The following is an 11536-nucleotide window of genomic DNA, read 5'->3' on the forward strand; positions in this document are numbered from 1 at the left end:
CGGCTGCATTTTGGCTTTTTGAAGAAGTGCTTATTGGTTAAGCCATTGTCTTGGATGGAGGTCTGAGCTGAAGAAGCCCTCATTTTGGACCCTTAACAGCTGGTGAAATGATGTGGAGAAGACTTTTTGGTTGACTTGTTTTGATGGAGATGATATCTCCTTTTTCTARTCTTCTCACATGTACTTTSTACTTCCTTTTTATTTTTGTCTTTTCTTCATTTGGTGGGTATAAAAGAAGGCCTTTGGCCTCTCTTTTCCATACACCTSCTGGACGATTGTGGTTCCATTTTGWACTCCCAAAAACTCTCTCATCTTATTAGTAGTATTTACAAGCTTTTARTTATTGTTATTTACATTTCGTCTTTTATTTATTTCTTTATTGTCATTTACTTTCCGTATTTATTTTCCGTCTTTACTTTCCGTCATTTATTTTYCGTTATTTACATTCATGTCTTTACTTTATGTCATTTACTTTCCGTAATGAGTAGGTGTAGGGTAAAGGGTGAAATGTTAAACCGAATGAAAGTGGACATTGTTTCGCAATAACAATGTTCCACTATTTCATTCAAGTTTTATAAAACCAAGCACACTTCTTGACGAGTTGATCACTTTGAAAGTGTTAAAGTGCCATGGACTTAGAAATAAGCCATGATAAGCACGTCAGTTTGAATGATATGAGAGGTAGACTTGAGAAAGTTGCCGACAAGGAGACTTGTCATTTATGTTTTTTTAACTTGAACTCCCGACGGGTTGGTCACTCTCTAAAAGTGTCAAAGTGTGATAAATTCAGAGATGAACTATCAAGAACACGCCAACTTGAATGATATGGGAATCGGCTCGAAAGAGTGATTTTTTAACAAAGAGATTTGTTTAGCCATATATCTTGAAGACACCATTTTGTCACTATCCCTGGTCCGAACACCACATAGAGATATGGGTGCAAAGCTATAATATAGTGCAAAGGTGAAGTCCGAAAGGAATACCTTCAAGATAAATGGTGGGACCGGTCCTTCCACACCTTTGTCTGCTGGATTTCGTGTTTACTTTTCAYCCCAAATCTTACACCCGTGCTACCTTTACTATTCAGCTTTACTATTCTGCTTTATTACTCTGCTTTATTATTCTGTTTTATTATTCTGTTATATTACCTGTGTTAACTTGGAATCAAACTAAAGTCTTCGTTTTCGTCATCTGAAATCTTTTCTTTTATTAGACTCTTATTGAACTTTTGCTCCAATCCCTGTGGACGATATTCCGGTACTTGTACCACTTTATTACTTGGAAAGACGACGTTGGGCTGTATTGTATACTTGCTTTGTGGCCCAATTTCATTAAGTGTAAAGGTAAAAGATTTGACCGACCAATCATCCATTGTATCTGGCTTGTTTTGGCTTCAGGTTTTGCTTTTTCCCTTTGATTTCCAACAGCAAAAGGTGGCGTGTTTTTGAGTGTTGTTTTGTATCTGTTCTTCCTTAAGGTTGTCTTTATCTTGGTGGTGATAGATGTTAGTTAGTCCATGTATGCAGTTTGGTACATACGGGTTTTGTAGTCTTTGTTTTTGTTGTTTCTTTTCTAGTTTTGGTGGTTAATTCGTTTTAGATTTTTTGGTTGGGGCTGTATCTTGGGTTGTTTCTGCACCTTGTAGAAAACTTTGGTTGTTCCCTTTCTCGGTACTTTTTTATTCTTTTTATATATTGTTAGCCTTTCAGAAAAACTCAAACAAAAAGTCCATAATTCAAGTAAAAATTTAGCAAAAAACATTGAAATTTATTACTAATGGATTACCTTAAAATGATCAATTTTATTAAAGAAGCAAAAAAACACAGGGGCATGGCCCCCATAGCCATCTGCATATGCATACATGCACAGAGACACCCAATTTAATGTGCATACAAGATGAACACATAGTGAACACAATATAATAGAACTTGAGAAAATTCTTACCGGTGTTCACATGGTGTTCAAAGTGGTAGGTTTAGTTTTAATATTGGTGGTTTAATTGTGTTCATAAACTATACCAAATCTCTTAGATTTAAAATCTGTTATAATAATTCTAAAAGTGATTATTAAAATATTCTTCTTTATTGCTATGTTTTTTCTTCATTAATAAATGTTTATTTGATATTTGTAACAACAATATTGGCAAGGTGCATTCTCAAGCCTTTTGCGCTTATAAATCTTTTTCATAAATCTTTTATTACTTGTAAAACCTTTTTGTATATATTTTATATAAGATTTTGAATTTAAATGGTGAGATTTATACAATGTTTTTGATGTTTTTTCACCTTCATAGTGTTTTGTTGTGAACATTCAGTGTTATTTTATGGTCTCACATGTCTCATGAAAACATGTTGATCTCACGAGAATCCAACCCTAATTTGTAATGTTATAAATCTCCCCTCCTTAAAAGGATTCATTCCCATGATCAACTTTGTTGAACTTAGTGTACTTGGTTCTCCTACTGTCTTTAGGTTTTTAAAGACACTCCCTGAGGAGAAAGATATCTGAAAGTAGCATTCCTTGTGAAAGCGTTACGAAAATGATCTACCTTTTTAATTTTGATCTTGACATGTCGGTGGCCCCCTTTTCTTGCAGCTTTCGGACTTGGCAGATCATGAATAAGAAGAAAATGAAAATACAAACTATTCTTTGACTAATCATCATTACTTGCATTAAAAGTATACTTTTTTTATCCTTGTATTCTTTTTCTTTTAATGTCCTACCTTGGACTGGGGTAAGCGCTTACGTATAAATATAACACTATCATTTACTTACCAGATAAGATTTTAGTCCACCAAACGGTATCGTATGCAACAATTTACCCGGTAAGCGCTTACGTGTAAATTTAGTACTATCATTTACTTACCAGATAAGATTTTAGTCCACCAAACCGACAGTATCGTATGCAACAATTTACCCGGTAAGCGCTTACCGTGGTAAGAGTCATCGTCTTCACTTACCAGGTAAGACTCTTGGTCCTTGTCTCACTCTTACCGGGTAAGATTCTTGATCCTTACCATATTCATCCGGAAAGGTAAAATGACTTGGTGTTCACTTATCCGAATAAGCGTTCGGTAAACGACTCCTAAGTTAAGCCTAAGTCTCCTTATTTTAAAATTCTCTCTCCCAGAGCCAATGTCTAAGGAGGGAATGTTTCACTCAAGTTCACCCTCATCCACATCTATTATTGGAGATTTCGTCTGGACTAGAGGGGATCATTTACGGGCTTAGACAAGTCATGGGTCAAGCCTAGAGATGGCCAAATGGGCCCGGCCCGGCCCGTAACCGACGGAGGACCGGGACCGGGACCGGAGAGGGATCGGGACCGACCGGGACCGGTTGAGGGACCGCCGGTTATGATCCGGTTAGGGTTTTTGACGTTTTTTGGGACCGGGACCGGTTATGTAACCGGTTATAGGCCCGGCCCGGCCCGGCCCGGTCAACGAAAGTCAACGAAACGTATATATATAATAAACCGTATTTTTATTGTGTATTTTTAAACGTATTTACAACAAAACGTATTTATAAACGTATATATATATAAAAAAATATATATATATATATATATATATATATATATATATATATATATAACAAAACGTATTTATAGTAAAATGTATTTATAATAAAACATATTCAAAATATCATATTACAAACATATTAAAAATTTATTAATAACCAAAACTTTAAAAAAAAAATCATTTTTTTTTTGGATAGGCCCGGTCGGGACCGGTTATGGGACCGGGACCGGGACCGGTTGGGACAACCGGTTACTAATAACCTTGACCGGTTACAAGGAAAATCACCGGGACCGGGACCGGGACCGGTTATGTCGGGACCGGTTACAGCCGGTTTTTGTCGCGATTAGGCCCGGTAGGGACCGGTTAAGGCCCGGCCCGGGACCGAATTTTGGCCACCTCTAGTCAAGCCTAACATATTTTTCTTGTCCAACGTGCCTAAATATAGCAAGCCCAAGCCCGTTTTTATGGGTTTGAGAACTTGCCCATGCCCATCCTATAAAGGGGTCGAGCTTGTCAACGAGCTAATGGGCCTAAAAGAATACATTTAAAACCACAAGGGTGGTGCCTGATTGGTTTGAGTTTGGCTCCAAAGATCAAAGGTACCAGAAGGTTCCAGGTTCAAATCCAAGGAGAAATAAAAATCCTGTTGTGGCCATGGAGGTTCAAATGCGGTGATTCCGGGCTATCTGCAAAGCAGGTGGTCGCCATGAGATTAGTCAGCTAGCATAATGGATTGGATATCTAGATTAATAATAATAAAAAAAGAATACATTTATAAAATGGCAAGTTATAAATACTTAAAAAAAAATTCCAAGTAAAAAAACATAAAATATACCAATGTATTTTTCATAAAATATGGAGTTTGGACTTTTTCCTCTTCAATAATTATCACCCTTTGAATTATTTAACATTGACTGCTTCTACTTAGTAGTAAGATAGCACACAAGGAAAATACAGAAAGTTACAATAAACGTAGTAAAATGAATCGAAAGTACACACAAAAAAAAATAACGAAAACCTCATAATTTCATCAAAACATGACAAGAATAACGTCATACAATTTTGACCGTTAATGTGACACAGCATAAAATTATTCACACAAGTAAAAAACTTGTAACCAATTGACGTGAAGCATTGTTTTTATATTCTAAACATATTTTTATACATGATATACATGTATTTTACGTATATAATATTTATATATAACAGATATTAAAGCACACGTTGATCTCCTGAGAAATTGGGTTCTACCTGTCTGCTAGCTAATGACCCTTTGGTTGTACAACATACATAAACATCCAAAAAAGCCACTTACATTTTGGCTTTTTCCATTTGAGTGTATATATACACACAAACACACTAATCATTATGCATTGTTCTTGAAAGAATCATATGGAGAAATTACCGAACGAGTCAAGGGTAGCTACGATGGAATCTATAGCATCGTGAGAACTTTTGGTTGCAGCAAACGCTAAATGTTTAGGCACTTCGGCTCTATCAAAGTAAAAGCCACCCGAAACTAGCTTTTCTTTTGGTTGCAAAGCTAACCAGATAACAGTGTCTGCACCTTCCTCGCTCGTTCTTAGTTTCCCTTCGAGCCTGAGATTTCACTCACACGAAATAGAAAAACCTCATGAAAACTATATTCCGAAAGAGTGATTGACTTTCTAAACGGTTATATTGGACTTCTTGTTGCAAACTAAACATCATTCTTGCAAAAATGCTGAATTCACACACAAATTTTGCAAGGGTCGAACGATTTTTGACAAAATATGTAAATATATAAATGCAAAAATAACAATCTACTTCGCTTTTTGTCCAAAATCATTCATTCTTAAGAAATGAACTTCTAATATATATATATATATATATATTCAATTTAGCAAGAATGGTGATCAGTTTGCAAGTAAAAACCATGTATAATGATTTGAGAAGTTCAAAAACTTGATTATTTTAATTATACAACTTAAAATAACAAAAACTAAATGGGGGTCGATCAGTGGAAGTGAGATAGGGGATGGTTAAAATGAGAACCAATAAATATTTTTGAGAACCATTAGAACCGGAAGGATGCATATACACTATATGAACTTTAGCAAATATATGCACCAATGCATATATATTACATATATATTGATGAATATTAATTGACGTACACATATTTTGATCGTGTATATGCATCGATATATACTGATTCTCACGGTTCTCAAAATATTTATGGTTCTCATTTGAACTTTTCTCTACCGAGATAAACCAAACTAGCCCAATATATCACTGATCAGGCCTCTACCTCAAATAGTAGAGCGGCTGAGATACAACTTCTAAATGGTTAAGGATATCCGGGCTACGACCATGCAACCCGCACCCCGAAGGCATGCCAAAGCAATTAATACGGTGATTCAGCAAAGGGCAAAAGCACCCCTGTTTCTTAGAGTAGAACGGAAAGAAAGACTTACGATTTTGAAAAGCTAGGCAAACTCTTGGTGACTCCAGGCGTTTCAGCCCATCCAGGGTGCATCGTGTAGAACCCAATCCCTTTGTTGCTGTACTTTTCAGCCCATTTTTCGGTCAATGCTACCTAAAACATCAAAACATTGTTGTAAATAGCATGCATAGTAAACCATGAACCATAGGCTCATTTCAGCTTTTTCCAAACTACTTCGTATAACATCTATAAATATAAACGACAAAGTAACCATTCTAGCAATGTATAAACCAAACTTTATTCATTACAACATTTCCAATACCAAAAAAGAAAAACAGTCTTAATTATACATGTACGAATCCTAATAGGTTTTACCGTGTGTCCGAGCCAAAAGATATCAGCCAGAAAACTCCACAGTGCCCCCCTGAGGAAACTCAAACCGGTGACCTATGGGGAGGAGCCCCAAGGCCTAGCCTTTATTTGCCGGTTGAGGTGGCCCCCTTACGGTTTAACGAATTTGACAACTATGATGGTTGGTACTTTCCATGCTTTTGGGGCGTATTTTTTTATTATACTTTCCTGGTAGAAAGAATACTACACGAAGAAATGATACCTGTACCCGTTTGTTGCGTGCATACTGTTCGACTCCATCAAATTTCTCACCCTTAAACTACATCAAAAACAAACTCATCAGACTCAGCAAATCATTTCTCATTTGTGGGTCTCAGATAAATGGAGATGAACCTGTAAGTCTGTGGTTAAGGGAGCTGTATACATTCCACCCGAGGATACTGTAATCACACGCGCATCAGGTTGAGATTTCTCTAGCAACGGAAGCATGAGTTCTGTAATGCCGTAAGTCCCTAGCACGTTCACAGCGAAATTTAATTCGTATCTGGTGTTTTCCAAGTAAACGAAAAACAAAATGAAATAACATCATTAATCAAATGGGTATGAAGCAAAATTGTTCATAAAAATGGAAAAAGAACCAATACCCTTCCGATGTCGTTACTCGCGAGTTCTCAAGCAAGCCAGCATTGTTAACCTAAGAAAACAGAGTTAAGGTGGTGTTTTATAAATCTGAATGAATGTGTTGAATGATTAAGAATTCTGAATCGTTAAGACATTCTAGCATGCATGAGTTAAGAGGCAAATTGAAGCTTTTAGACTCGTTAACAAAAATGTGCGGAATGAAGGTGAAAGAAGATGAAGGTGAAGAAATGACCAAAATGCTCTTAAAAATGTCACATGGCTTGCATGTGACATTTTTAACAGTGCAAAATTAACTGCACAATCAAATTGGACTAGCATTGTGGCCTAACTTAGGCTTTCTGGACTAAATGTACAAAATTAGCAATCAAGTAACTAAATCAGCCCTTTGGGAGATAATCCAGGGTCGATTTTTGTAATATCACATTTGCTACTTTTTGAATTACAGAAATGAAAATTGGTCATTTAACTATTTCACAACTAGTGCTTTTAATCTGTCAGCATTAGTTTTTACATCTGTCCTAGAAGGGTTTGTGTATGTAATCTTAATTGGTTTATGTTTCCTTTGTGCCTTTTTCCTTCTTTTTCTGCTGCTTAATATGTGTTAGGGGCTGTTCACCCAAACACTTACCCGGTAAGCGTTTACTGGCAAGATTAGACACTATCACTCAAGTGACTCACCTTATCAGGTAAGATTTTAGTCCATAAAAGGCTTTCCCAGGGGATGTTTTCTATTTACATTCCCGTCTATTAGAAAGAGCCGCCTCCGTCCCTCGGGACCAACAAGGGGTAGTACAAGAATATTCACCTGTTGTCCATTGACTACGCCTTTCGGCCTGATCTTAGGCCCTGACTCACCCTCCGTGGACGAACCTTGCAGAGAATCGATTAAAACCCCAGATTCATACTAGAACCACGATGATTCTCATTTCGAATCTGTAAAATCAGAATTTCGATCAAATCACACGGCATCGCATGCAACAATTTACCCAGTAAGCGCTAACTTGGTAAGAGTCGCCACCATCACTTATCGGGTAAGACTCTCGGTCCTTGCCATCGCTCTTACCAGAGTAAGATTATCGGTCATTTCCATGCTCATGCGATAAGGTAATGTTACTTGGTAAGAGCTTACCGAGTTACCGGGTAAGCATTTGGTAAACGGCCCCTTAGTCTTCATTATCCTTCTTGTCCTTGTCTTTTCCTTTTTACTCACACTTCTGCACAAGTCGGGGATCTTCACGAAACCGCAGTTCTACCCTTTGGGTCAGAGATCAGGATAGCCTACATCCACCCCTCTTAGACCTTGCTTTCAAACCAACTATACTGGGTTTTTTTGGTTTGGTTTATTTTGGTCCTAAAACGGAAATACCTTAACATTTTATCCCTCCCTTTATATATCTTAACAATAATCCATATAAGAAAAAGAGCAAACAAGAGAATTTTCCTCGGAAATGACCATTGTACTTCTAATCTAGTGGAATCATGTTAACAAAAACGGAGGGAGGGACCAAATGTTCAAAGATCCATGTACCAAATTGCGAATCTAAAGCTCAATAGACCAAAACTGCAAGTTATAGAATAGTCCAAGTACCATTTTGTAACCAAATCAAATTAAAGTTGCTTCTAAAATTTCATTTGTGTGCTCAAAGTAGTTTCTATTGCAATCCTCTTTCCACAAATTAAAAAAAGTTTGAAGACAAAAGCAAATACATTTGGCTCTTAAAAGTCAAAATGTTGACTATAATTTCCAGATGGAGGTAGTATGGGACAAAGAACTCCATACTTATCGGTCACTTGACATATAATCAGACAGGTAAGAAATAGAAACCAGAAAGAATGTAAATTCCAAAATTGAGGGTTCACAGAGTAAGGATGTCTTAAGATTATAAATTGCATCCATAAAAGCAATTTCTTTTAAGTCAGTTGATTTTCTTGTGTGCTATAGTACAAAAACACTGTATTTGAAACACAAAAGCAGAGTTTAACAGTGGCAGCAGGGGTGGTTACCAGCACATGAATGGGAATCTCCTTTGCCTTAAATCTGGAAGAAAAAGACTGGATGTCATTGACTGAAGAAAGATCGCAGATCTACAAGCCAAATATAAGACAGATTAAATGCTAAAATACAATGCAAAGAAATCAATTTGTATATTTAGTACTATAAGTAGAAAGCTTTGGAGTTGCTAATAGGTAAAAAGATCATATTGTATTGAAACACCGCCAAAAGGGGAAACGTTGCATAGGGACCATGGGAGTACAAATTTATCTCAAAATGATTCTATCCTGATACCCCTTTCATGGATTGATGTCATTATCAATTATCTTGATACAATTAAAACTTGATGATTCAAGTGACACTTAAAAATGTCAAAAGTGGACTCTTGTTTTGGGACATATGGCTACCGGAAAGATAAATAAAAAGTTATCTACCATACCTCCAAGTGAACATTTTGGTTGCCGGTGGTCGACTGAATTTCAGAGAGAGCAGCTTCTCCCCTTTCCTTATTTCGACAGACTATATACACAGTTGCTCCTCTGGTATTGAAATAAAACAAAAAGAGGACAATTTGAGAATTAGTGCCTCCGTCCAGAAAAGTCAACTTTTGACTCTTTCAAACCTAATACTTCCCAAGTTCGAATTTGACATAAATTCTTTAGTTTTTATGTCCAAAATCCTCTTAAAAGCTAAACATAGTAATTAATGTTATTTACACGGTATCTTTTTGTTTTGTCAATTTTAAAATTAAAAGTTGGCTCTTTTGACCATCAAAAGTCCAATGGAAATAGCATAAAGAACACCTGGATGCAAGGTAAACATTCAGAAGATTTTCTGGTACACGTTTGTGAAGGAAATGGACAACATTTGAATCAAGATAAAATACCTGGATGCAAGACCATGAGCAGTGGCATACCCAATCCCAGAATTAGCTCCGGTCACTATGCAATTCTTTCCATCTATTCGTGTTGACATATCTTCTGGATTGAAATTCTTTGAGTGTCCCCTGGAAATTGAAACAAACCCATAATGATGAAGATACGTGTGGAGTCATAAATCCTAGTTTTGAAACACTATAATCCTAGATGCATATCCAATCATAATTCCTAGTTTTGGAACATCAAAATCCAGCAAACTGAAACAAAGGCTTTGATGAAGATACAAATTGAGTCATAAACCTAGCTTTTAAACACTAAACTCCTAGAAACTGAAACAAAATCCATGATCATGATACAAATCAAATATTGAATTCTGATTCCGAAACACTAAAATAAAACCTTTTTTAGGAGGAAGGGGTTATGAACATAAATCATGTTCCTGAAAACTGAGCATCCATTACTTTTCACATCATTCATATTGGTAATACTTTAAAATGTTTTTTTGGTCAAATAAATCGAACATGTATCACAACATCGAGCTCAACTTTCCGCATTGTAAATAATAACAAAATGTATGATTGGTACTACACATTACATATTACCTATACTAGTTACTCCCTCAGCTCCATAAGATAAGATATGCTTCGAATTTCAATTGAAATAGACCGGTTTTCACCTCTAGAATCCATTTGCAGTATAATACTTTGCAACCACGTTAAACTTCATAACAAACAGTGATGGTTAAAAATCTATTTAGTTTGCAACAAGATGCATATATATTTTACATTTAATAAAATAATTAAAATCGGATTGAAAATTCAGAAGTCTAACTACTCTTTAAAACTAATGCAGTTGATTGCATAAGTCAAAAGTCCAAGATCATTACATAATAAGAAAATCAATCATATATAAACAGGATAGAAATCTACACCACAAGCGACTATCATAAATATCACAAGTCCCATTAACATAGAAGTCACAAATGTATCCATAGTTATATTCTACAATTACCCAAAGAACTTGTTATGATGCTTAGTATTTTCTAATGTTAAAATGCACAGTTTCATCCACTCTCCATCATATATATGGGGTGTTTGGCCATAGATTCTTTAAAGTAATGATCGCGATTTGAAGAATTCATAATCATTTGCTTGATCTTAATCAAATGGTAGGTAATTTTCAGTTAATTTCAACCATCGATTTTACTCTAAACTAATTCCGAAGACTTCAAATCATAACAATCAGATGATAACAGTCCAAACATCACTTAACTTCAAACACAATTCAGTACAAAATCTTCAAGATCAGATGACAGTAAATTGAACATAAAGCAAAACCCCATTTCATCATATACGGAACAATGTGTGCATTTGTTACTCACAAGAAGCCAGATTTGGTGAAATTGAGGTACCCATAAACGCCGAAAGCAGTTGATCTCCATGCCTGCAATCAATCAAACCCATAAAAAGCGGGAAAAAAACTCTCAAACAATTTTTATCGAAAATTTATACAAAATGCAAAATTGATGGAAAGAAAACGACGATAAACGAGAAATTCGGAGGTGAAATTTGACCTTGAGAAGAAACATTGCAAGTAATCCAACTGAGATTCGAACGTTAAGGCGAAGAGTAATTGTTGGCGTCGCTGATTGCATACGATTTTTTACACTGCCTCCGAGATTCTTGGTGTTCCAAAGAACGGTTTGAAATCTCCAATTCTTCAAGGA

General features: G+C 36.0%; 1 protein-coding gene across 1 annotated transcript; it reads right to left on the reverse strand.

Moving 5' to 3' along the window:
* Window positions 1–4611: 4611 nt before the first annotated feature.
* On the reverse strand, window positions 4612–11536 carry LOC112511149 (dehydrogenase/reductase SDR family member 12). The gene is made up of 10 exons (XM_025116623.1): window positions 11384–11536; window positions 11192–11253; window positions 9819–9938; window positions 9372–9471; window positions 8944–9024; window positions 6942–6991; window positions 6691–6841; window positions 6560–6616; window positions 5978–6099; window positions 4612–5120 (listed from the first exon to the last, which is right to left on the reverse strand). Exons 1-10 carry the CDS (start codon window positions 11462–11464, stop codon window positions 4910–4912), a joined length of 1035 nt encoding a protein of 344 aa, XP_024972391.1. The 5' UTR covers window positions 11465–11536; the 3' UTR covers window positions 4612–4909.

This window comes from Cynara cardunculus (genome assembly GCF_001531365.2).
Source record: "Cynara cardunculus var. scolymus isolate 2C chromosome LG 4, CcrdV1, whole genome shotgun sequence".
Taxonomy (NCBI): Eukaryota; Viridiplantae; Streptophyta; class Magnoliopsida; order Asterales; family Asteraceae; genus Cynara; species Cynara cardunculus.

Bases quoted from the DNA above. Each gene is read 5' to 3' on its own strand.
- LOC112511149 (XM_025116623.1), bottom strand. From the start codon at position 11,464: ATGCAATCAGCGACGCCAACAATTACTCTTCGCCTTAACGTTCGAATC. The intron at 9,472-9,818 runs GTATTTTATCTT...TTTCAATACCAG, and splicing joins GCTCATGGTCTTGCATCCAG to AGGAGCAACTGTGTATATAG. The intron at 6,100-6,559 runs GTATCATTTCTT...TTGATGTTTTAG, and splicing joins CACGCAACAAACGGGTACAG to GTAGCATTGACCGAAAAATG.